The sequence below is a fragment of the Acomys minous genome (genome assembly GCF_964271855.1).
Source record: "Acomys minous genome assembly, chromosome: 5".
NCBI classification, from domain to species: domain Eukaryota; kingdom Metazoa; phylum Chordata; class Mammalia; order Rodentia; family Muridae; genus Acomys; species Acomys minous.
In genome coordinates this window covers 61877595-61904161 of record NC_140494.1, presented here as the reverse complement: position 1 = coordinate 61904161, position 26567 = coordinate 61877595, and the positions used below count along the sequence as shown (strand labels likewise).

Sequence of the window (26567 nt, the reverse complement as noted above, 5' to 3'; positions counted from 1 at the left end):
CATTACAGAACAGTATAGTCTACGTCCCTGGCCTGCTGGTCCCGAGCTGATAATCTCATTATGTCTAATCCTGCTTACGGCCAGGCCACTCCTGTGACAGAAAACAAATCTTGTCAGGACTGAACCTCTTTCCTTGCCACCCACAGTTCTGGTTGCTCCATTGTTCCTGGGGATCTGGCCTGGCTGTGGGTTAAGCTTTCACTGATAGGGTTTATCCTGTTTACAGGGTGTCTGCAGAAGGACCTCATCAAATGCTCCCATGCCTTCCTTGAATAAATGGCTCCCTTTGATCTGTGCAGGGCAAAACAATGTTTATCAAAAGCTTGGCTTCCTCTAGCTGATGTAGGGACACCCTGTCCCAGAAAGCCTCCCCAAAATAACACTTTCTAAATTTCAGAGTGTCCACGGGTTCCTCTTTCTTTGTAAGCTTTTTTTTTTAAACACACTATCTCTTAGGGCAAGAAGAGCAAAGGTCAGGTTTTAGTTTGTGAAGCTGGAAGTCACACCATGGGGGGTTGCTGTCACTGCCAAACAGGAGGACAGGGCTGATACAATGTAAACATTTGGAAGCAGAACAATATACACGATTAGCACTGCCCTGGAAGGGGAACTCCCCCCCTCCCCCAGTATTGTCCATTTAAAATGACAAGTTATCTAACAAGGTGAGAGAGAGGTCATGACTGTTAGTCATCTGAGTAACAGGGCGGATGGGAGCCAACTCAACGATGCGTGTGAGCAAGAAGCAGTTTAGTGTTTAAGCCATCGCCAGGTAGAGAAGCACTCTAAATTAAGTGCTTCCCAAAGTGTGGTTCCTGGGTCAACAGGAAGTCCCAGGAACTCCTCAGAAATGTGAGTCCTCAGTCCTCACTCTAGATACTGAACTGCAAACTCTGGAGTAGAGGGCCAAGGTTATTACAGCTTAGTGGGCCCAGACGATGCAGTGCCACCCACTACTGACCCATTGTTTCCCCTTAAGGTGTTGAACAATTTGTAAATCTCTTTCTGAGAGAAAATTTCCCCTCTAGCTGCCTCAGGCTTTAGGCTTCTTTTCTCTATTCAAGAGCTTCCTGGGAGGCTCAGAGGGAGATTCCAGTTTCTCGGGGTCCTTTGTTTCAGTAGTCTGATAAGCAAATGCAAAGCAGGAGTGTCTCTTTAGAATATCTTCATTCCCTCCAGGCCAATGACAATAGGGCACAGTAAGATAGCTACCAAGCCCTTTAGACGATAATGATGCTCTTCCCATAGTGCTCAGACACCCATAGTGCTCAGACACCCATAGTGCTCAGACTCCCATAAAACTCAGACACCCATGGTCCTCAGACTCCCATAGTGCTCAGACACCCATAATACTCAGACACCCATAATACTCAGACACCCATGGTCCTCAGACACCTGTGTTCCTCAGACTCCCATAGTGCTCAGACACCCATGGTCTTCAGACACCCATAATACTCAGACACCCATAGTCCTCAGACACCCATGGTCCTCAGACTCCCATGGTCCTCAGACACTTATGGTCCTCAGACACCCATAGTCCTCAGACACCCATGGTCCTCAGACACCCATGGTCCTCAGACACCCATGGTCCTCAGACACCCATGGTCCTCAGACACCCATGGTCCTCAGACTCCCATAGTGCTCAGACACCCAGATCCCATACTGAAGATACAGACTTGCTTGGTCTAAGGTGGCCCCCAGGAGTCTGTGTGGGTAACAAGATCCCAAGGTGACTCAGAGCCAGGTGGTCAAAGAACAAGCTTGGGAAGGCCTGGCCCATCCAGAAAGCAGTCGAAATTTTCCATATTGCTTCAGTGCCCTTCCGGATTGGCTCCCTCACATGGCTGGGATTGAGCTGGTATCACAATTCCGAGCTCGCTTCCCACTTGCTCTGTGAGGCAGGCTGCTAAGATTACCTATTGTAGCGGGCGATTCTTTTCAGGATTACTAGAAGGTTAGGCTGGCCCCAGCCGGTCCTCTCACAGTGACATCTGAGGCACATTGCTAACTCCTACCCTGGGTTGGGCGCTAGCCGATGGCCTGGAAGGCAAAGCTCTTTTATGCCATGGCTTGTTCCTTGAACCACAATCCAAGACTCGGCTTGGTTTTCCCAGGAGTTTTGTTTTGCATAGCTGATGCATTCCAGTCATTGCTGGGATGTGTTTCTCTTCTCCTCTTTCCTTCCAGCCTCTGGACCATGCCTTATATACAGCCTGCCCCTGTGGTCTCACTCCAGTCCTTGTCCTCTCCACAAATCTACCCGTCCTGGAGGATCCTGGCCCTTTGCTGCACAGAACCAGACCAGCTGAGACAACTCCAGAGTCCTAGCTATGGTAAGACTGGTCTTAGCTTCTCTTTTTGCCTATGGGCTGCTATCTACGCCTTCCCGCCACTTCTGAGAGTCTTGGATCTCTGACGGTGGCTCCTCACTCTCTGTCCCATACAACAGTGTTCTTTGTGGGTTAGGTATGGTTAGGCAGGCTCTTTCTCTAGCCTTGGTCTCCCACTGCGACTGTCCTGCTTTGCCTTCAGTCACTGTAGTGACGGCTCTGGGGTAGAGACCCTCAGTGGTAGCATGGGAGAGAGCTCTATGTGCAGTTGTGTGGTCTGTGCAGTGCACAGAGAGTTCAAGGAAGGAAGGAAGTAGGAGCAACCACACAGCATGCGTTCAGTCACCAGAGGGACTGAGCGACACCATGCTGTGGACACTGGGGGAGGCGGGAGTCCACTATTCTGTTTTGTTTTTGTTCTCTATGACAAATATTTATTCAAATGCGAGTACTGATGTTATTTATCAGCTGAAACGGAATTACTGTGTTTTGCTGTCATGTTACTGCTTGTGCAAAAGTGCAAATTCTGAGTGTCTGAAAGTATTTGATGGGAAATCGTTAGACCATTTGTGGTTAATAGACTACTTAGAGCAGTTTTATGTTTAAAAAAGAATAAGAGAAAGCACAGAGAGATCCATATGCTCTTGTCTGCCCTTCCACCCCACCTCTAGTTGCGCTAACTATTGACAGCCTGCATTCGTATGATACAGTCCCTGAAGATGATGAGTCAACAGTAGGTTATTAGACACAATGAGCACAGTGCATGTTTTGTGTTCATCTGTGATGTACTTTCTGTGGGGTTGGGCACATGTATGAAGGCAGGTGTGTACCATTCTTGAGTCACATGGAATAATTCAATTCCTAAAGACCCTCAAGTTCTACTTAGTCACCCCTTTCTTCCTCCAGACCCTGGCAACTAGTGATCCTTGTGCTAGCTCCATTGTTTTGAGAAAGGTTCACTTTCCGCTTTTCAAAATGTAGCATCTACCAGTCCATAACTCAGGGACGCTTCTGCCCAGAGGGGCATCCCTGTTAAAGATTTGCACAAAAGCCAGGCATCAGTGTCGCGCGCCTTAAATCCCAGCAGAGGTGGGCAGATCTCCGTGAGTTCGAGGCCAGCCTGGTCTACAGAGTGAGTTCCAGAACAACCAGAGATGCACAGAGAGACCCTGTCTCAAAAAAAACCTTTTTTTTTTTTTTTACACAAATGCTTATATTATAGTAGATATCCAAGGCCCAGTAAATTCAGGGTCTTCCCAGGAATCAATCCAGTGTACCACATCACTTGCTTCTCTTGGCCAAGTACAATCTTTTTTTGCTAAACATTGCTTTGCTTGCTATCCAAGACTTCAATGCTTAGCAAGGCATGGTGGCACACGCCTTTAATCCCAGCACTTGGGAGGCTAGAGGCAGACAGACTGATGTGAGTTCAAGGCCAGCCTGGTCTACAAAGCGAGTCCAGGACAGCCAAGGCTAACACAGAGACACCTTGTCTGGAAAAACCAACCAACCAACCAAACAAATACCACCACCACCACAACAAAAGACTTCAGTGCTTGATATAACAATCTTAACGACTTAAACAATAACCATTCAGTATGCATAGTTCTGAAGGTTGGAGGTTCAAGATCAAGGCACCAGGAAGATTTGGTATCTGGTAATGGAGCAGTTCGCAAGTTCATAGACAGTCATTTTCTCTCTCTGTCAAAACTCATAGAAAAGGGGATAAGGGTGCTCTCTGGAGTGTTTGTTTGTTTGTTTGTTTTTAATGATGGAACTAACACCATTTGTGAGGGCTGCCTGCTTCTTCGGGGGGGGGGGGGGCGGGGAACAACCTCTTTATGCTCCACCCCTGGCCCCACCCTCTGTGCCCTTCCTCCTCTCTCACACGCCGTCTAGCTGACTTCCTGTGAGTCTGAATCTTTCCCACATCTGCACAGTCCACTGTGGCAACCACTGTGGCAACCACTAGCTACAATGGCTTGTTCGGCAGGAAATAAACTTCTATATTCTGTTTTATTGTAATGATCTGAATATAAACACCTCAGGTACCACGTAGCATGCAGCTGCTAACCCTGGACCACACAAGCTTAATAGTTAACTATGTCACATCCCCCGCTATCGTAGAACTCTCACATGTTCTCTTCACCCTCGTATGTCATCTCATCCCCCTCAAATCTTCCCAGACTCGACCATGAAAATTCAATTTTCATGTTTCAATTTTATATCAAAGGAGCACATATATATGTCTAATTTATGAGCCACAGTTACTCATCTATGCTTGCGTTCCCTTCTGTTGAGTATTTCTCTTCCACATGCTCCATCACTAGGACACAGTCAGGTTATATAACTATTGTGTATATGAGGCATATGAGAGTAAATATGAGGCAGAAGTTAACGGGCTGCTGCACTTCATTGTAGATGGTGAGGGCACCCTATTATCAATCTGAAATGAAGCGGGGAGAAGAGAAAAAGCAAGAACAGCCAAAGAAACTCAGCTTTTAAACCCAAAAGTTGGCACGGAGTAGAGTGAGGGGGCCACGGCTAGTAAGTCAGATAGGTGGCGTAGGTTCTAACCACACCCGCCAGTGTCACTTAAATCACTCAGGGACTCAGCTTTATCCTTTGTAAAATGCAAAGTTCTGAGCAGGTACGTCTTAGCTTAGAAATCCTCCTGAGGTCAAAGGTCATCTTAAAAATAATGAGCTAAACAAAAGTAGTTAAAACAAACTTTGGTCACACTGAATAGTTCACATAATCCCACCCACGCTCACCTCCCCCCTCGCCTGCCTAGCAGTGTTTGTGAGGAACACAGCAGCTTTCCTGAGAGTAAGAGCAAAACAATATTTTAAGAAGCAGCAACATCCAGTTTAGAGTGAGTCATCGCTCCTGAACTGGTGGCTACCCTGACCACAGACCCTGGTGAAGAGTCTATAGGGCGCTCTGGAAACATCTGCACAACCCTTTTATTTCCAGGGCTTTGAACAGAAATAAACACGGTCGGTAAAGCAAGCTCCCCAGTCCACAGAGCAAATGAGAAGTTAAACCATAAACTGCAGCCCGCTGCTGGGGCTGCCTGGCTCTCTCTAGCCAGCATGTCTATGTGAGCTGTCAGCTCTATGCTTTATGCAAGGAGTGGGAAAGGCGTGAGCCGGCCTAGAGGAGACAGCATTCTGCAACTTTTCCTGAGCCTCCGACAGCTGGACCAATTGGGATCAGAAACTTTTCTACGTTGTCTTGGAAGCTGTCCTGTTCTGATGGGTAACAGCAACTGAGGCACCTGGGGCTGGAACATGGAGGATGCAGGATGTCAGTGTCCAGCATGCTGAGAGGAATGAATCCTGTCAGGTCTGATCCAGCGACGGTGCCCAGTTTTTTTGTTCTAAAAACATAATTACTCACAAGCACTATCCAGTTCTAACACTGTGATGGTATGAGGTGTGCAGGATGTACAGAGCAATTAAGGCCGGTTCTCTGCTCATTGTATGAGCAGAAGTAAGACATCTGCAAATCTTCCTTCACGCCATACTAAGAATGGCCTCTAATTATAAGTCACAGAGAATCTGTGCCCAACATGAAGCCTTGTCTAAGCATAAACCTTCATATCTCAGCCAGTCTCAGAGCTGTTCCCATGTAGTGGGATTAGCAACATTAGTTACCTGCTTGTTCTGCAGTCTGAATTCTTTACATCCCGATGGAAGCCCCCTCCCTCATCACCCCCCAATCCTACCCCCTTCCTCATCCCTCATCCCCTCCAGATCCCATCCTCCCCTTCATTCCCTTTCCCTCCCTCCCCTAGTCCTTAGGAAGGGGAGCCCTCCTCCCCTAATGGTTTGACCTTTGCTTATCCAGTGTCCTCTGTACTACCTGTAAAGTCTTCCTCTGTGGCCTGGCAAGGCCACCCTGCCATGGTAGAAATGAACAACATTAGGAGGCCTGAATCCATGTCAGAAGTAAGTAAAGAAATAGGGGCTAAAAAGAAGGAAAGGGGAATATAGAAATATAGAGGGAGGATAGAACAAAAGGTAGATTATTGAATCTACTCCTCGTCTCAAGGCCCTAATTGTTACTCATAAATAAAGTTATTTTTTAATTCAATGGTATTGAATTTTGTATGTTGATGCAAATCATGCTCATGTCAAAAACTAGTCTAATTTTATCACAAGAATATATACTCTAGGTCTAATAGATAGATATGATTCTATAGATACATGAGGTAGAATAGTTAACTGGTCTTACAGAACCTCAGAGACCTACAGAATATGGCATTTAAAGATGTTTTTATTATGCTAAAGATTCTCTGACAAGACAAGTTAACTCCTGGCAACACCCAGCCTGCCTCAAAGAAGAAGATGAACATCCTTATGGAATTGGCTTCAAATGTGACAAACAAGCCACTGGGCAAAATGTCCTTGTTTCTGCCACAAACAGAATTCTGCCTAAAAATGGGCAAGTTTAGATGCAGGCAGAGTCAATGGCCCAAATTCTGCCAAGACAGGGTAGGCATGTCCTCAATAGTTCCTACCTTATAAATATGTCTGTCATATGATGCTCCAACATTATATAAAGTGTTGGGTGACTGTTCAGGCAGTAAACTGTCTCAGTCATTTTTTCATTTTGGAAGCTGCTAAGTTGCATTCTGGGTTCACTCAGGTATTTATGTTTTAGCCCTTCTCAAGTCTCCAATGAGTTTGAAGACCAGATAATTTAGTCTTTCCATTAAGCTTAGTAGGTTAAGGGTTAGGATATTTTTAGATCAAGATAGATGTTTTAAGTTATAGAGATGAGATATAATAGATATTAATCTCCATTCAGAAATTTAGACCCAACAAGATAGGAAAGATGTTTACTTCAAGGTTGCCAAATACAAATGGCCCAATCACTATGAATATAACATTTATATAATTCCTGATTGTCTCGTGGTTCTTTCTGCTGTATGTAGTTTATTTTACTTATGTGTAATAATATAAATGTATATGTTAAAAAAAGAAACATAATATCCAGGCGTGGTGGCACACACCTTTAATCCCAGCACTTGTTTGTGTCAAGTGGACATAAGATGAGCCAGAATATACCCGAAGAACTCAAAATCCCATCACAGACATATTGTACTTCCATGGTTATTGTTAAGATATCCACAATAAAATAGAACCAGCCTACATGTCCATCAACAGATAAATAAATAAAGAACATAGGGTGTATATATACACAATGGAATTTTATACAACCATAAGGAAAAATAAAGTCTCAACATCTGCAGGAAAATAGATGGAATTGGAAACCATTAGGCAAAACAAGGAGGACTCAGAAAGACTGGCACTGCGTGTTTTCTCTTGGATGCAAACCCTAGATTAAAGTGTGTGTGTGTGTGTGTGTCTGTATGTGTGTGTGTCTGTGTGTGTGTTTAGGTTATGAAACTAGAAAGGGGATCTTGTGAGGGAGGAAGAGATCATAAGGGTGGGGTCGGGTGGAAGAAAGGGTAATGAGATACATGTGGTATTTCATGCTATTTTCTCTTCCTTCTTGTTCCTTTAACTTCTCGTGTCTCCCCTCTTGCCTGTGTGCTCCTTTCCACTCTCCGGCCACCCTTTCTTGAGCTTCCACAGTTTATAAGTCCCCTGCAGGATCTGCCTCAAGCATCACAATCAAAGAATGCCATCCATTCTCTTGTGTACATAATTCATTAATACAAATGAATGTCCGAAACCCATTCTTCTATCCTGAGTACAGCAAGGGAAAAGTCATTAGAAGTCTTTCCAAATAAGCCTAGATCATGCATTTATAAAGTCACACCCCCCCTCAGTAAATTAATTGATAAATTGTGTCACCAAAGACTACCAGAAAGAAAGATTACCAGTATCTGAGAAATCATTAATGTGAGGTCTACCCTCTGGGATTGTGAGAATTTGATAAGATAAATATGAAAAAGACCAGTTAAAAGAGTTGGTAAACTGTGGCAAGTGACAGTCTCTCCACCCCTGACATGATAGTTAAACTCCATTGTTAACTTGACTTAATTAAGAAGCTCCAAAGAAACAATCTTTTGTTTTGGTTTAGTTTTTTTGGTTTTTTAAGACAGGGTTTCTCTGTTTATCAAGCTCTGACTATCCTGGACTAGCTTTGTAGACCAGGCTGGCCTCAAACTTGCAGTGATCTGCCTGCCTCACCTCTGCGTTCTGAGGGCTGGGATTAAAGGCGTGGGCCACCACACCCAGCCTAAGAGACAATCCTATTGTTGTATCTTGGAAGCCATTTCCAAAGAAGCTTCTCAGAGAAGGGAGAGATTCTCTATCAAGGTGGCACTACCCCAGCTATAGCACTAAACAGAGGAGGGCAGAGAAGGGAAGGTGAAGAGAAAACAAGAGCGGGGAGTGGAGGGAGTAAGAGGAGACCAGGGCAGCTGAGCATGAGTGTCCATCTCTCCCTGCTCCCTCATGCAGGTGTGATGTGGCCCCGAGCTCCTGTCGCTGTCCCTGCTCCACACTCTCAAACTATGAGCCAAACTATGAAACAAACTCTTCTCTCCTTAAATTGTGCCTGTCTAAAGTTCTGTTATAGCATCGAGAAGAGACACCAAAACACCTGTTCTCAAAACTGTCCTTTCTGGTTTCCAAATTGATCTAAGAGATTTAGCACGGACTTTTCCCTCCCTACAGACTCGCTTCCTTCGTAGAGTGATGGGTCTGCTCCACTTGGAGACACAGCAAAAGAGGGAGGACTCTCTCCATCTCCAACTCCTCCCCTCTCCTCCCCGGTCTCTCTTTTGTCTTCTGACCCTGCCTACTCTAAGTTGTGAGTTCAATTTTATAGAGTATTTGCCATATCCTATTCTTTAATGGAATAAGGTTGTGAAATCTTATCCTTAACCCTGGTCTCACTTTTTAAAAGTTTAATGACACCAGACTTGAGTTTTATAGCATTTTCAGGAACAGATTTTTTTTTTTTTTTGGCCTGCTGAAATTGAATAATGTTTCCTTTATTTGAGAACTGACTATTGTAAAATTGAATTATCTTCAACATGCAGAATTATTTTAACCCATTTAATTGTGTTTTATAGTTAAGGGACTGTCACTATACCCATAGTTCTTTGAAATATAATTATATTGCTCTTTCTTGTTGAAACACAATCTAACAAGATTAAAAGCTAACTTCTAAAAAAAAAAGTTACAGGAAAAGTTAACAGTACAGTTAAAGAATCAATATCTCAAAGAACACAATTTCAAAAACTGAGATCAAGTGCAGGGAGGCTATCATAATAATGGGTAATACATATATAAATAAATATGACTATATAAGAAACCACTACGTAGTTTGATTCATCCTAACCTGTCACTAGACCATATAGAAACTGGAGTTAGATGACTTGAAAAGCAAACACAAGAGCTCAGAGCATTTTCCAGTGCTTTTTAAAGCAATGCTTCTAGTTCTAAAGGAAAACTGTCAAGTTCTTCCTGGGCTGTTCCCGTGGTTGCTCCCGTGGCTGCTCCTGAGGCTGCTCCTGAGGCTGCTCCCGGGCCTGATCTCCATGGGCCTTTCATCCTTCCTGTTGGGAGCGACTCTCTTCTGAGCACTCAAAGGACAAGATGGCCAGATGACTCATCAGGCAAAGGCACTTACTGCCTTTACTGATAAGGATTTTATGTATTTATATAAAATCTGGGATATGTAAATGAAAGAAAATATGGTATTTGTCTTTCTGTATGTGGCTCATTGCACCTGCCAGGATCTCCAGTTCCATTCATCTTCCTGCAGACCACAAACATTTTCCATGACAGCTGAGTTGTGAGTGTTTGCCACATGCTTCATCTAGGCGAATCTCTAACTTGTCAGCTGTTAAGAGGGCCCACGGGGAACACGGATGTGTAGCTATCTAACAATTCCACCAGCTCTCATGGGAATTGGGTTCCCAGGTCTCTCCCATGGGGGAAGGAAAGAACCAATTCCTGAAAGTTGTCCTCGGACTTCCAAACATGTACCATGGCCAGACCCCTCCCAACAAGCACTCATAATAAATAAATGTAACAATTTTTCAAGGACAAGAGCTAAGAGCTGCTTCGTTTAAGCATCCAAAGGACCTAACATCACATTAGAATTCAGATCTTCTGCTACCGTTTGTTTCTTACCCTTTTAATCCAAGTAAAATTCAGATATCTTAATAAAGCCTCTAACCAGATGTAGAAAACATAATAAAAACAAAGTAGAGGAGAGAAATGGGGTTGAGTTAGAAATGAAAAATGTATTTCCTTTTGCTGAAACATTGACTTTTATGGGGCTTTTTAATAGTGAGGTAGGTAACCACTCCCGGGAATATTCCCAAGGAAATCTAGGTCACGATGTTAGTGATAGCTACACATCCATGCTCCCTGTGGCCCTGCTCACAGTGGCCAAGTTAGCCGAGATGACAAGTGTGGCATACATACACAACTCAGTGTGGGGAATGATACATTCCTTCTACAGGAAAATGGATAGAACTGGTCATGGTAGGTGTAATAAGCGATGTTCGAAAGACAACATTTTCTCTCATTTACAGACCCTAGCTTTTGTATGAATAAAAGAACCATTGCACACATGTGGGTGCACATGAAAATATAACTGAGATGGAGGGTAGGAAGGGGTCTAGTGAGGTACCAATGACAAAGGGAAGGATATGGAGTAAATACAGTCAAAACTCACATGCCTGGATACATGTCCTCCTGAAAGCCAGCTTCATGTACAGTAGATGTGTGCCAATTAACAGAAGGATGTTCAAACCATGAGGAATGATGGTGCACTCTTATATCACTCCAAGAAAAGCTTTCTTTGAGTTAAGGCTGTTTCCTTCAAGTTCCTTCCCTTTTTTTTCTTTTGCTGGGGACAGGAACCCAATCAGAGGAAACTGGGAAGGATCTTTGACAAGTTCCCTTTCTGGGAATAGACTCTTGCCTTTCAGCCAAGAACTTAGTACCTGGGTAAGTTTGGACCAGTGTCTTATTCCTCAGAGCCTCAATCTACTCAACTATACCCAGAGGCTGATGTCAAGGCAACCCTACTAGCATTTAACAAGGCAATGGAGATTTTTTAGCAGGACAGCATCCCTTGCAACCCCTACTTGCAAGGAAATTTCAATTCTATACAATATTGCTTTAGAGGAAAAGTAAAATGAGTCTCAGGATATATGAAAACAGGACAAATGCAGATCTCCTCAGATAGGCAGATGGCTCAGTAAGTGACATGCTTGCCATGAAGCCATGAGGAGCTGAGTTTGAGTACTCAAAATCCACATAAAAGCTTTGGTGCTTGACCCCTAATCCTAGCACTGGGGAGGTGGAAGCAGATTCCTGGAACGTCATGGATAGCTAGTCGTGCTGAATGGGTGAGCTTAAGTGAGAGATAGGAAGGAAGGAAGGAAGGAAGGAAGGAAGGAAGGAAAAAAGGAAGGAGAAAGCTATCCAAGAAAACACTCAACATCAATTTCTGTACCCCCTGTAAACACATGTGCACCGGTATACACACACACACACACACACACACACACACACACACACACACACACACACCCCACAGGAGGGTACAGATTCCCAGCTCTTCAATAGCCGCTACAATGGAACAGTACCCCTGAAAACCCTAATGTGGGTACAGGCACACGAACTCTGGGATGGAGGATGTGGTCATGAGAAGGGGCCTCAGGGCCCCAAGTTGCTCAGACTTGAAGATGTTGAAAGCTTGTGAATTAAGAGAAAAATGGTAGGAAACAGTCAAGCTTCTAACTTTCAAGTTTCCATCACTTTTAAGTGTCTTTGTGTAAAGTTAGTTAATTTCTCAAAATCTGGCTTTAGGTCTGGGCGTTCTTTTCTCCCCGCATACTCACGGCCATCATGAACTTTAATGGCTGTGCATTGTCTTTAAGGTAAAGCTCAAGACCTAGTCTGCACTTATCTCACCAGGCGAATCTCCCATTCCATCTCTTTAGCTCTAGACTCGTGACACCTGGATATCCAGGAGCATCTTGCCTCTCCCCCTGTGAGGATTGTTGTTCTGTACAGAGCAGCAGTTCCTCTCTCCTGACAGCTCTGTTGGCACAAGTGTGGTGTCTGTAGTGCACATATGTCGTCTTGTGGGTGTGTGTGGAGGCTGATGTTGAATGGATGGCTTCCCGTATGACACTCTACCCTTTTGTTGTTGTCCACACAGGATTTCTCACAGGACCTATTGGTCATGAATTTACCAATGGTCAGGCATTTGCCTGTCTCTGGCCCTATCCCCAGCGCTGGGGTTACAGCACCTGCCTGCCACCACCAGGGTTTTAACACATGGGTACTAGTGGTCCCAACTTAGTTCCTCATGCTTGACAGGAACATATCAGCTGCATCATCTCCTTAGCTCCTGTCTTTACAACTCTTGTTTGTTTGTTTGTTTGTTTGTTTTGAGGCAGAATTTCTCTGTGTCACAGCTCTGGCTGTCCTGGAACTCATTCTGTAGACCAGGCTGGCCTCAAACTCACAAAGATTCACCTGCCTCTGCCTCCCAAGTGCTGCGAATAAAGGCGTATGCCACCACTGCCTGGTTGCCTTTACAACTCTTTTTTTTTTAAGATGTATTTATTTGTGTATTTGTATATATAAGCACTCTATTTGCATGTATGACTGCACTCTTAATAGCTGAGGTTAAGTTCTTTTCCTTAGGCCTTTTCTACCATCCTTTTCTAGGCCACGGCCTCCTACATGTATTTAAGTACCCTTTGGTTGACTCTTACTGTAGTATATTGGTACTTTCTCCATAAGACTTTTTAAGACTTCAATATCTCTGACAAGCACAGGCTGGGCTCCACTGGGGGACATGGAGTCTAGGGTTTTTGTGACTACATTCTGTGAATCTGGCCTTTGGATGATCCTAGAACTCGCTAAATGCTTGACGTTTTTAAGACCCAACCTCACAGACTGGTGAAGACTAACAGAGCACACAGTGCTCAGAAACAACGCAGTCCATGTTGGCTGTTGTCAGCAGTGTGCATGCTTATGTGATGGATCCGCTCCCTTTCTATACGAATTGGTGGGCACGCTGCTAAACCAGAAAGTTAAAGGAAGATGAACGCTCTGCCTTTAGCATTCACTTCTTCTGAACCATTTGCATTTTGACATAGGAGGACATAGGCTTAGACTCACACAGTCTAAATCTGAAGTCAGAACAGAGGATGGCTTTGACATCGTGGGCCTGGTATAATTGTGTGTTGGTAGGAGCCTGGGGCCGGGCTGTGCTCCAGGAGTGAGCAAGCATTCATAATTCATGACCAGTCAGATGGTACCACTTTGGAGTGTTTTAGTTTCTCTGTTTTTAAAAGAAATATGGGCTGTGTCTGTAGGAACCTGCTTGTTAGCACTTGGACAATTATTACAGAAAATAGCATGTAAAGCACAAATCGCAAAGAATAATTATGAAACCCACTTGAAAGTCTTGCTTAAATCTTCTACCTGAGTAACCAGCAGCAAGTAGCCTACAGCTGAGACTCTAGGGTAGAACTTTCCTAAGAGATGCCAGGTTATACAAATCCTGATATAAGAAACTCTATTTTCTTTCATTAATTTTTCTTGTAGTAATGAAATTGGTTTTTTGTTTGTTTGTTTAGTTGTTTTTTTGTTTTTGTTTTTTGTTTGCTTGGTTGGTTGGTTTTTCAAGACAGAATCTCTCTGTGTTAGCCTTGGCTGTCCTGGACTCACTTTGTAGACCAGGCTGGCCTCGAACTCACAGCGATCCACCTGCCTCTGCCTCCCAAATCCTGAGGTTAAAGGCGTGTGCCACCATGCCCGGCATAGTAGTGAAGTTTAACCTAGGACCGCGTACCTGCTGGTGAGCACTCCATCAGTAAGCCATACACCTGGCCTCTATTACCTTTTATTTCAAGACAGGAGTTTGTAATTTGAATAGACTGGCCTTGAACTGTTTTTGTTTTTGTTTTTCAAGACAGGGTTTCTCCAAGCAGCCCTTGGCTGTCCTGGAATTCACTTCACAGACCAGATTGGCCTCAAACTCAGAGATCCGCCTACCTCTGGAATTGAAGGTGGGCAACGCCACACCCAGCTAGACTGGTTTTGTTAACCTGTCAATCCTCTGTTTAGCCTCTTGGGTAGCTGGGATTATTGGCCTATACTGTCAGAACCGGCAAAGTATTCTAAACCAATGTGATTTTTTTCTCAGCTGAACATTCTGTTAAATTATACAAGTTTACTAAAAAAACAAAAACAAACAAACAAAAAAACTAATCAAGGTAGGATAGCTGGCAAGAAACTCTTAGTGTGGCAAGAACTTTCTTACATCAAAGGAATGAAGTTATAATGTCAGTGAGTCCTTGCATGAACACTCATGTTTTAAAATGGAAATTCTCAATTTCATTTCCTGCAGCTCACCCAAAACTGCATGAGAACTGAGTAATAATGTGGCATTTTAGAATGGTAAGAAAAGTCTGGTGGTTGTGGCACATGGCTTTAATCGCAGCACTAGGGAGGCAGAGGCAGGCAAATCTCTGTGAGTTTGAGGCCAACCTGGTCTACAGAGTAAGTCAAGTCTTGAAAACCCCTGTCTGGAAAAACCAAAAAAGAAAAAAAGAAAAAATGAAAAGAAAATGTCTGGGGAGATGGCTCAATGGTTAACAGCACGGTCTGCTCTTCCAAAAGGCCCAGGTTCAATTCCCAGCACCCACATGGCAGCTCACGACTTTCTGTAACTTCAGTTCCATGTGATCTGGCACCCTCACACCAGTGCACATAAACTAAAATTAAATAAACTAAAAAAGAAAAGAAAAGAAAAAAAGAAAGAAAGAAAGAAAGAAAGAAAGAAAACATAAATACCTTCAATCTCTCCCAATCTATGATACTAGCATTCCTTTACTCTGGCAGCCCACAACCCTGGCTTCTGTCTACATGTCCCAGATTAAGCCTCCACCTCCATCATCTGATTTGATGGATGAAATAATATGTTCAGATACAAGTTGCGGAAGATCCAAATAGCCATTGCTAAAGCAAGCAGAGACTGTCTTCCACACAGTATGGAAAGGGAAAGCTGGTTTCACGCATTGTTACAGACCACGCTGAAATCTGTCTTTCTGCTGTGCCTCCCACAGTGTCCAGTCTTGCAGCTCCCAGATGATCCTGCCTCATTGTGACAGGAAATAAAAGGCTTATTCCAGTGCCACTGGGCACACATCTATGTGCTATTATGGCACAGGAAGTGAATCTTTAGCTGGACAAGTGTTTAGTGAGGAAAAGGGAGTTGTATTAGACACATAGCTAACAGTGATGCTGTATTTGGCTAGGTCATTGGTGCTGCCATACCGTCCTGGTTGCAGATGGGAGGCAAAGAAGAGGATTCACTGAACTGGGTGAATAAAGAAAGAACGGGCAGGCTCTTTCTAGGGACATCAGCTAGGAAGAGATCTTATGGGGAATATGTTGCTGCATTGAATAAAATAGGCAGGCATTTTAAGGCCAGCCAGATGGAAAACAATGAGAGTGGGCCACCAACTCAGGGGTTCTCTGTGTGACCGTGCCCCTCTTCTTTGGAGTGACCCAGGCCTTCCTGACGTCTAGGTTGGCACAGCATCTTTCCGCCACGTTGGAACAGGATCTGAAAATCACTATTCAGTTTTCCGGAGCCACCGCAGCATTTCTTCTTCTGCCTCTAATGGGAAGCACATGGAGGCCACTAAATGTTCAGAGCCCTTATGTGCTTAAATTATGATATTTATTTATTTATTTATTTATTTATTTATTTAGCAAGGGCTATGATAAAAACAACCTCCAAACATGACCCTGGTAAAAATCAGTAGCCTTGCTTATTTTGGCCCTGGCCCCGATGTGACCCAGGGCTCTGGGAAAGGGTTATTTTAATTACAACCGCTTTTATCTTTTCTCTCTCTCTGACACTCGTGGTCTCTTACACAACGTGTAGTACAGTTACCAAACTGAAATTTTCCTTCTTGAGACACTTAAATAGAGCAATTTGTGTTTGGCTTCCTTTCTTTAGAGGGTTCTGGCTAAAACAGCATGTGGAATAGTTTTTCTAAGACATATAACTTAAAATTGTCCATGAGCCGTAGACCTGAGTGGTGTGTTGTTTTTCTGTATCGGCACTAGAAACACGTAAATGTTTTCTAGTGTTTCCTTTGACCTCCAGTATTTATGAGATGTTGCTACTGCTTCTTGTTGTTGGATTTTGGTTGCTGTTTGTTTGTTTGTTTGTTTGTTTATTTGTTTGTGAGACACTGTAGGTCAGGTCGGCTTCTTACTGGCTACGCATTGAGGGACCTTGAGCTCTTTAATCCTGCCTCTGCCCAGAGTTCTGTGATTACAGGCATGGACCATCATGTCTGTCTTGGGGGAAAAGTTCGTTTTAAAGGTGTTTGTTTCTTCCTTTTAAATACATTTCATTATCAATATTTGAGGTTTGCAACATGATATTATGTGGTGTATGTAGTGGTAAATGGTTGCTTCAATTAAATAAATTTAGCATATTTACCATCTACAATCCTGTATAGTATGATTAACAACAGTTGTCCCGTTGTATTTTCGCTCTTGATGCTTGTTCATCTTACACCTGCCCCCACTGTGTCCTTTGACCTGTATTTCCCCAGTGCCTTTTATTTCCTCCCTAATTCCACTCCTAGAGATAAGTGTTATCTACCATGTATGCATGTGACTTTCATTCCTCAGATTCCACGGTTAAGTGAGAGCTTATAGTATTTTCTCTCTGGTTTGGTATGCTTCATTTAGCATAATTTCACTCAGCTCCATTCATGCCGTAGTAAATGACAATCTCCTCTTTATTTTATTTTATTGTTTTTTTGAGACAGGGTTTCTCTGTTTTAGCCCTGGCTGTCCTAGAACTCACTCTGTAGACTATCTGGCCTCGAACTCACAGAGATCAGCCTGCCTCTGCCTCCCGAGTGCTGGGATTAAAGACCTGCACCACCACTGCCCAGATCAGGATCTCCTCTTTAAAGGCTGAATAATGTTTATATATGTCACAGTTTCCTTATATTTGGCTACTGATGGGTACATTGACTGTCTTGGCTATAAACACAGGACTGCAGAACTCTCCACAAGCCGGTCGCTCTGCACACTTTCAGAGAAGCATTGCTGGACCATATCATAGTCCCATTTTTAATTTCTTTAAGCATCACTTATTATTTTACATGATAGCTGTACCAATGAGCACCCCACTCCACTCCCATCCCCCACCTACACCTACTGCTAGCATTTCCTGTTCTTCCGGTCTTTGCTACCAGTTGGCAGTAGCCTTCCTAGGGAGTGTAAAGTGGTGTCTCATAGTGGTTTGAATTTGCATTTTTCTGAAGAATGTGGTATTGATGATACTGACCACTTTTACACCTTCTTTGCAGAACTGTCTGCACAGGTCCTTTGCCTATCTTTTAACTGAATTTTTTCTGCTTTTGTGTTATAAGAATTCTTTATAAATGTTGAATATTACATCTGTATTGGATAGGGTATGCAAATATTTTCCTAGCCCCTAGGTTGTCTCTTCACTGTGTTAATCTTTTTCTCTAGCAGTGTATGAGGTTTTTAATTTAATGCAATCTGAGTTGGGTTTTTTTTTGTTTTTTTTTTTTTGGTCTTAAGTATTTTAACAAGTCTTTGTGAGAATTGATTCTCTTCCAAAATCTTAAATTGTATGGAACTTATATTTAACTGCTGAAGTTCATGTACATTATCTACTAGAAACAATCTGTTCTGTACAAGTTTTGGAAAAATTAGCATTCATTGTTGTCAGATAAAAACATGCTTACAATTATGCTCTTACGGACTACAAAACTTACCAGCTGCCAGTTTTGCCTTCAATTTAACAGCAGGGTAAAGTATTAAGCGTTAATTAAACATCTTACTTCAATGCTGGCCACCAGCTCCAAGTAAAGAGAATCAGATTAGGAAGAACACAGTGTCAGAGGATTCTAGTTCCATTAAGAAGAAACAGACCAAAACCAGGTGTGGTGGCGCACGCCCTTAATCCCAGCACTCGGGAGGCAGAGGTGGGCGGATCGCTGTGAGTTCGAGGCCAGCCCGGTCTACAAACTGAGTCTAGGGCAGCCAAGGCAATGCAGGGAAACCCTGTCTCAAAAAAAACCAAAATAAATAAATAAATGAAGAAGAAGAAGAAGAAGAAGAAGAAGAAGAAGAAGAAGAAGAAGAAGAAGAAGAAGAAGAAGAAGAAACAACAGGCCGGGCGTGGTGGTGCACGCCTTTAATCCCAGCACTCGGGAGGCAGAGGTGGGCGGATCGCTGTGAGTTCGAGGCCAGCCTGGTCTACAAAGTGAGTCCAGGACAACCAAGGCTAACACAGAGAGACCCTGTCTCAAAAAACCAAAAAAAAAAAGAAGAAGAAGAAGAAGAAGAAGAAGAAGAAGAAGAAGAAGAAGAAGAAGAAACAGACACATAAACCAATACAGGTGATCCTCAGAGAGCAATGGGCCTATGCCCTCACAGGCCCACAGGAAGCTGAAAACACACGTAACTCTCCTACCTGATGCATTAACCACATAGCATGTGCAGAACCACTGTTGTTGACTTGTGAGCTGTGGTTCACCGCCACTGCGCTGCATCGTCATAGTGTACCATGCTGAGAGTTTCTCCTCTGGGGGGAAAAAAAAATCAAAGCTCAAAATTTGGAGTGTGATTATTCCAGAATATTTATCACTTTTACATCACCATCAAGTCAAAAGTTTATTATTATATGAGTAATCTAAGTCTGGGGTTGTCTGTTGGGAGGGACTGTACTCTGTTGGGGGAACCATGAGAAAAGGGCAGGAGAGAGAAGTTAGATAATGCCGTAAACAAAGATTTTCTGTATGAAAGGGAGTCTTAGAACGGGGGAGGGGGGGCTGGGGGAGGGGAAGGGAGCAAGCAGGGGGCTCAGTGACAATTCAGAGACGAGTGACCGGGCCTGAATGGAGACAGTCCCAATGTGGTCCTGCTGGACATGAGTTTGCAGGAGACTGGAGGCAAAACTGAGTACCTCAGCAAGTTCCTGTAGTATTTTCAAGACAAAAACAAACAAGCAAACAAACAAAAAAGACACTGGTGATTCATTGAGATAACTTTTATGGCTTTGTCTGTTTCAAAAAAATCCTCTGATTTATAGCCAAGTTTTAAGAAACTTTGTGAGGCATAATCTGTCCTCATTTGAATAGTGTATAGTGTAGCCCAGGGCTGTATGTGTAAACAGTACCTTTCTGAGGTGTTTGATCTCGGTACATAGCAACACCCAGAAGGGAAAATATAAAAATGACACAAATATTTAGCGGTGTGGAAAAAAAGAAGTAAACTGCCTTCCTCACTCGTCTTCCTATCTCCTACCGCCTGAATAAAGATGTAGTGTCACAAACGTCTGCTTACACACAAAAAGTGTTTCCTGCCTTGCCTGATAAAGTAACAAACAACTTTATTCATTCATTCTGTCAACATGTTCTGAGATGCTTGCAAGTGGGAAGCAGAGAACCCAGAAGCCATCCTTGCCCACAGGAGAGATGTAAACAGATAGTCTAAGTAGAGTACAGTGATAAGCGCTTTATTAGAAGTAGAGCCAGATCCCTGAGCAAACGCAGACAAGCTGGAGGAGGGACTTCAAACATGGGGCACTTGTGAGTATTATTATATTATTATTGCTAATTATTTCTTCCATCTCTCTGCGATAGGTTTAGATTTCCCACCCCTGATTAAGGCCGGCGTTGGTCCAGTGACTTGCTTAGGACAATAAAGGATTATGAGAGTTTTGTGCCTATGCAAGCAAAACATTGAAGTCTATGGAAACATTCCAGCGTCGCTATTTCCACTCTGCTGAGGGAGAAATCCGTGTCAGAAATGGTGGCTCACTTTTGCTTCCACAATAAAGACTCTGAGATAGAGCTAAGGCAAGCCCAGGGAGTGTCTAACTAACACAGTAGGAGCTAACCCCCCCACTGTGGCAGCCCCAGGGAGTGTCTAATACAGTAGGAGCTAACCCCGCACTGTGGCAGCCCCATGAGAAGAGGGGATGGTTGTTATAGCAGTACGCCTTAAGCTGACTAAAACAGATGTAATAAGTGCAGAGGCGCATGGCTGTGGCAGGGCATAGAGTGGAGACCGTGAGAAATGTGGCTGTGGGCCAGGGAATACATTTGGTGTGTAATGAGTAGGAAGTCGGATACAAACCAGAGCTAGTCTGGGGATAGAATCCTAAAGGATTCTGAAGACCGGGCGGAAGCCGGCATGGTGGCGCACACCTTTAATCTCAGCCCTCCTGGAGGCTGAGGTAGATGGATCTCTCTGTAAGTGAGTTCAAGGCCGGCCTGGCCTACAAAGTTGAGTTCAGGACAGCCAAGGCTACACAAAGAAACTCTGTCTCCAAAATACAGCAACAACAAAAGGACTCTGCTGAAAACCTTGAACTTTTGTCATGAAATGGTAGCAACCTAGCAGAAGCCAAAGAGTGACATGACACGGTTTGTTTCTTTGGAAGACAACTCTAATGCGAGCGAAAAGAGTCCGGAATGGTTGAATCAGCTAAGCGTTGTTACAATACTAATAATTGCCATGTATTACAAATATTGCATACACATTATGTTGTCAGACATTTCATATATGTTCACCAAAGCAAACCTGTCAACCCCCCCATGAGGTAGATATCATATTTAATGATTTTTAAAATTAATTCTTTGAGAATTTCATAGATTGTTTTTGGGGGTTGGCCTGGTGATATGTATTCTAATGCTAATGACTGCCCCGCCCCCCAAGATCTAGATGCTACCCAGAGGAGGACACAGCCTATTAGGCAGCCGTTGGCTCTTAGGAATGCTAAAAGTAATGCCCATTCTTTGTTTAAGAGGCACAGGTGTTAGTCAGACTGTGGTTGATAGGAGAAGGGAGGCCAGCGTTTGGGAAACACTGAGGTGAAGGTGTGCCATCAGGTAAGGGCCTTGGAATATGGCCACTTAGCTCAGGAGCAACAGCAGAAGGAGACAGGTGGAGTTGAGTGTGGAGGCCAGAGTGTGGATTCCCAAACTGTGGCTGAGGCAGGGAGTGACTTCGGAGCCTCGGGAGCAGACATTAGAGGACCTCATTACTCAAGAGAAGACCTAAAAGGAAACCCAGGCAGGTTTTGTCTGGGAGGCTGAGAATTTGGAACAAGACCAAGAAACAGCAGCAGAAAGGCTAAGCATCATGGAGGACAGGAAGGAGAGGAGTGAGGAGGCACTGGATAGAGAGGCAGCACCAAACTGGCTCCAGCGATGTGAGTGGAAGACGTCAGTGGTGTGTGTGTGTGTGTGAGCGCGCACGCGTGTGCACATGTGTGTATGAGTGTGCATGCTTGTGTGTGTGCATGTGTGTGCGTGTGTGTGTGTGTGTGTGAGTGTGTCGTGCTTGTGTGTGTGTGAGTGCATGGGTGTGTGGTGTATGTGTGCGTGAGCATTTGTGTGTGTGAGAGTGCGTGTGTGCATGTGTGTGTGTCTGTGTGTTTATAACTACAGAGCTGCTTGTAAATTTTAAAGTCAACTTTCCCATAAATGGCAAAACAAAGGCGCAATGCTTTAATTTACAGGAATTGCCTAATTCCAAACAGAGTCATGAAAAGGGTTTAAAAGTACAATCTTTTCTGGAACTCTCACCTACCCGGAAGAACCGGCTTTTTAGAGTCACCTCATCTGAGCTCTCCATTAACACTATTAAATTGCCCCAGCCTGTAACTAGTTAGCATAATATTAAAATTATTTTCATAGAATTCCCCAGGCTTTTTAGAGTACCTACCGGAATACTAGATTTGCTTGTTTCTTTGTTGGTTTGTTTGTTTAAAGATGCTAGTAGCTGAAAGCTCTAGTCTGTGGTGAGCTATTTGACTGGGGATTTCCCCAATGCACACTTTCCTGCAGAGGATAGCATTGTGTCTGTCACCAAGGCTTCCCAGCCTGGGGCACCCCCACACTGATGAGGTATGTGGAGATGGTGTTTGAAAATATCCAGTGGAAACAAAGATGGCAGGTGATGTTGAACAAGCTTGGTTTCCCTTTTCTCCATTGCAGGCCAGGGCCTTTTGTGTTGGTTTCCACACTGCAGCTCTAAAGATAATGTAGTGTGCAACTGGCCCTGCACTTTATCAGGCTATTGGTTCCCTCCTCTTACTTTATCCAAAGTCCTCTTAGGTGGATTACATTTCTCTTCAAAATATTTGCTATTCCTCCATGGTGTACCCTTTTCTGCAGTCATGTTATCGGTCTTTCCTACTCTGTTGAACATGAGTCATCTGACCTGATTTGGCCAGTGTAAGGTAGCAGGAGGAAACCTTTGACACGTCTGAGTAGACACGTCAGACTGACTGACCACCTTTTTTTTTTTTTTTTAATCCTCCGCTCTAAAACTACGTGTATGTAGAAGGATTTCTGCTTTCTTGTTTCACCCAGAATTCTGGCACATCTAACAGTAGAAATAAGAATGCCTGAGAAAGAAACATTTGATGTTGTCGGTCATTAATATTTTGAGTCAGTTGTTATCACAAGTATATTAGCCAACACTGGCAGGAACATATAGCCCCTAAATTACACAAGGTGTTACATTCTGTCTCAATTTTCTAAATGATGACATATTCTTTCTTTACACTAGGAAAACATCCTGGTTAGCCTTAACTGTTACTTGTCACGTTCCAGAAACATCTGAGAGAAGAAGTCAACATTGAAAACTTACATCAGAGTGTCCTGTGGACATGCCTGTTGGGGATTATCTTTGTTAATAATGGGTGTAGGAGATCCACACCACTGTGGGCAGCAGCAGCCCTAGGCAGGTGGTCCTGATCTGAATAAGGAGCCAACCAAGAACCATCGTTCTTGCTGTAACTCTAAGTTAAGTGAGTTCTTGGTCACGTCATGGTGAATCAGCTACTGTCAGAGGTGATGTGATATGGAATAGCAAACAGGCCTGCTTACACGTCGTGGTGAATCAGCTACCGTCCTGATTTTCCTCAATGATTTGCTCTAATCTGTAAGCTGAAATTCACACTTTCCTCCCTAAATTGCTTTTGGTTAGAGGGTTGTTTTTTCCATAGCGACAGAATTAAATTAAACTAGACACTTTAAGAGCTAAAAGAAAAGGAATAAACAGGCTATATATATAGCCTGAAGCTGGGCATGGTGGCGCACGCCTGTAATCCCAGCACTAGGGAGGCAGAGGCAGGTGGATCCTCATGAATTCAAGGCCAGCCTGGTCTACAAAACAAATCCAGGACAACCAAGGCTACACAGAGAAATTCTGTCTCAAATAACCAAAACCAAACCGAAAGAATGTGTACACACACACACACAGAGCAATGCTGCTTAAAGTCTTATGTGCTTGAAGGTAGTTGGAATTTAGTAAAAAAAAAAAAAAAATGGGTATGCCAAGGCCCAATTTCTAGATGTTATGATTCAGTGGTCCTGGATTGAGTTTAAAAACATGTGTATTATTTTATTTACCTATCTTGAGATAAGATCTCACACATCACTGGCTGCTGGCCTCAGACTTGCTAGGTAGCTGGGTTAACCTGGAAATTCTGACCGTATTGCTTCTGCATCCAGCATGCTAGGATTATGGTTTTGCACCACCTCAGTTTACACAGTGCTAGGCACTGAACCCAGGGCCTCCTGAATGTAACGAGGCATCATGAAGGGTCCTCTTGTCCTCTTCTGCACGTAAATATGAAACCACTTTAATTGTGGTTTAATTTATTCTCAATACATTTTAGTGTAAAATATTTTATATAGAAAATATACCTGTTGTTTTTAAAAGCAGTTCTGAACTCGTTCCAAAAAAACCCAGTTAATCTGCTTTTTTATTATTTATTTTATTTTTTAAATTGTAATATAATTACATCTTTTTACCTTTCCTTTTCCTCTCTTAAATCCTCCCTTATCCCCTCTCTTTCAAATTCATGGCCTCTTTTTGTTCTCATTAATTGCCATCACATTAATATATATATGTGTATACCTACATGTTCCTTAATACAATCTGTTCAGTCTGCTCAATGGCTTGTTATAAGTGACAGGAAACTAATTCAAACTGCCTTAATAAAACGGCTGGGTGGTGACAAAATTAAACATGCACAGTTTGAGAAAAATGAAAATGAATGGGCAGGACAAACAGAAAAGACTTTGGAAGACCTGCGGAGGGCGGGAGATACCACCAGGAAGTGGGCGGGCCAGGTTCGTGTGCTAGTCCTCATATGGGAGAGGCCGGGCAGGCATTGCACTCCCCGGGCAGTCTGAGGACCGGTAACGTGATTTGTACCAGGAAGTACTCGGAAGGTGTGATCAAGGGAAGTCTGAGAAGCTGCGCAGGAAAGGACCAGGGCTTTAGGGAGCGGGGAGGTAAGGCCACGTGACCCAGCTGGACTCAGAGCTTCACTTACAACAGCTGAATCTAAATGGTCAAAAGACGGCTTCAGGCATCTCTTTCTATCTGTTAGCTCAGCATCCTTCCAGGAGTGGCATCCTCTGTAGACTTTCCCGTGGGGAGCAAACAAGATATCGTGGTGGCCGGGTATGTCCGCACATGTCTTTAACCCCGGGACTTGGGAGGCAGAGGCAGGTGGATCTTTGTGAGTTCAAGGCCAGCCTGGTCTACAAATTGAGTCCCAGGACTGGTACACAGAGAAACCTTGTCTCAAAAAACCAAAATAAATAAGTGAATGAATGAGTGAGTGAGTGAAAGAGAAAGAAAGAAAGAAAGAAAGAAAGACAAAAGACAACAGATGTCATGGTGCCCACCATTTAGAAATCCTGAGCAAGGTCTCACTGTTTTGGCTCAGACCAAAAGCAATCTTGACCAAGTCACTGAGGCAGGCAATGCACTATGTATTGACCAGACTGGGTCGAGTGCCCTCTGTAGACACAGCAGTGTGGTTACGGGAACTTGAATAACAAAGATAAGGTGTATTGTGGTACTTGTATCAGTAGAAAAGACTCCCAGAGCTTGAATGCAAGCCTCTAACGTGTTAGAAGCATACTTTCCAAATTCACCCAGTACTTGGAGGCAGGGTGTTTGGGAGGTAATCGGAATAAGAAGCGGACTTGAGGACAGGCTCCCCAGGAGGTATTGTTGGCGTTATGGGAGGCGGAGAGACCTAAGCTGGCACGTTGCATCTCACATGCTGCCTTGTGCATGCTGTGATGCAGGACTGGGGGCCTCACTGATTCCAAACCAATGCTGATACCATCATCTTGGTCTTTCCAGTCTCCAGAGTTTGAGTCAAGTAAACTCTTTCTCCTCTAACCTCTCTGTTCTTTCAGTTACCCAATCTTGAGTATTTCGTTGTGGCGACAGAAAACGGACTAAGATAGGAGGTGAGAGACAGCAATGGCTGTAGGATTCTAGTTACAGACTTGATGGCGCCTTCTATCTGGTTCAACAATGTGACAGAAAAGCCAAGTTTATATTCTGCTTTTTGCAAGAAAGAGTCCTCCTAAGATAAGATTTTTCAAGTTATTCTAATTTGCTTGAAGTAAGAAAATTATCTCAAGCACATGTTTTCAGGGCTAAGCATTTAGTATTGGGTAACCAATTTGTCTGCTTTTTCCTAGAAAGACCATGTCTTCTGCTCTCAGCAATTCTTAGTTTACTGTAGATCTTTGTGTAGGGTTGAGGCCTTGTGGACTTTCCCCATCCATTTTGGCAACACATATGAGTAATATTATACTAATCAGGTTATATCTAGGAATCTACATACATATATATACATACACATATATGCTATATATAAATATAACACACACATGCATATAACAACAGTGAATGAAAAAAGAAGCCATGAATTTGAAAAAGGCAAAAGAGGAACACGCATGAGACAGTTTAGAGGGAAGAAAAGGAAGGAAGAAATGATATAATTATACTATAATCTCAAAAAGAGAGAGAGAGAGAGAGAAAGAAACAAAGAAACAAAAAAGAAAGATGATCTCCTTGTTGAGAAAATGCCAGAGAAGCATTTAATGTCAAATTCTGCTGTTAGATCTAATTGCAGCCATATGAAGCTGCATTTTCTACTTCCAGGTTGTTGATGATTTTCCCCCCAACAGATATGTTGAGTGTGCATACAGCTGAGTGTGCATACAGCTGAGTGTGCATAAGTAGTACACTTGCTTTAGGATCACAATGGTTTGGTTTGCGTGGAAGCCAGATTTTCTGCAGATATATAAATGTTAAGGAGAAAAATGCTGGCAACTTCTTATCCCTTTAGGTCAATTATTAAAGGTCTGATTGG

At 43.4% G+C, this 26567-nt stretch overlaps 1 protein-coding gene across 1 annotated transcript in view; it reads right to left on the bottom strand.

Moving 5' to 3' along the window:
* LOC311598370 (uncharacterized protein) overlaps positions 1-26567 on the bottom strand; it is a gene marked incomplete at its 5' end in the record, with an annotated part of 76334 nt that overhangs the window by 28826 nt on the left and 20941 nt on the right. The window contains one exon of the mRNA XM_084783435.1: positions 18834-18944. Coding sequence (XP_084639561.1) covers positions 18834-18944 — 111 coding nt within the window. The remainder of the gene's footprint in view (positions 1-18833; positions 18945-26567) is intronic.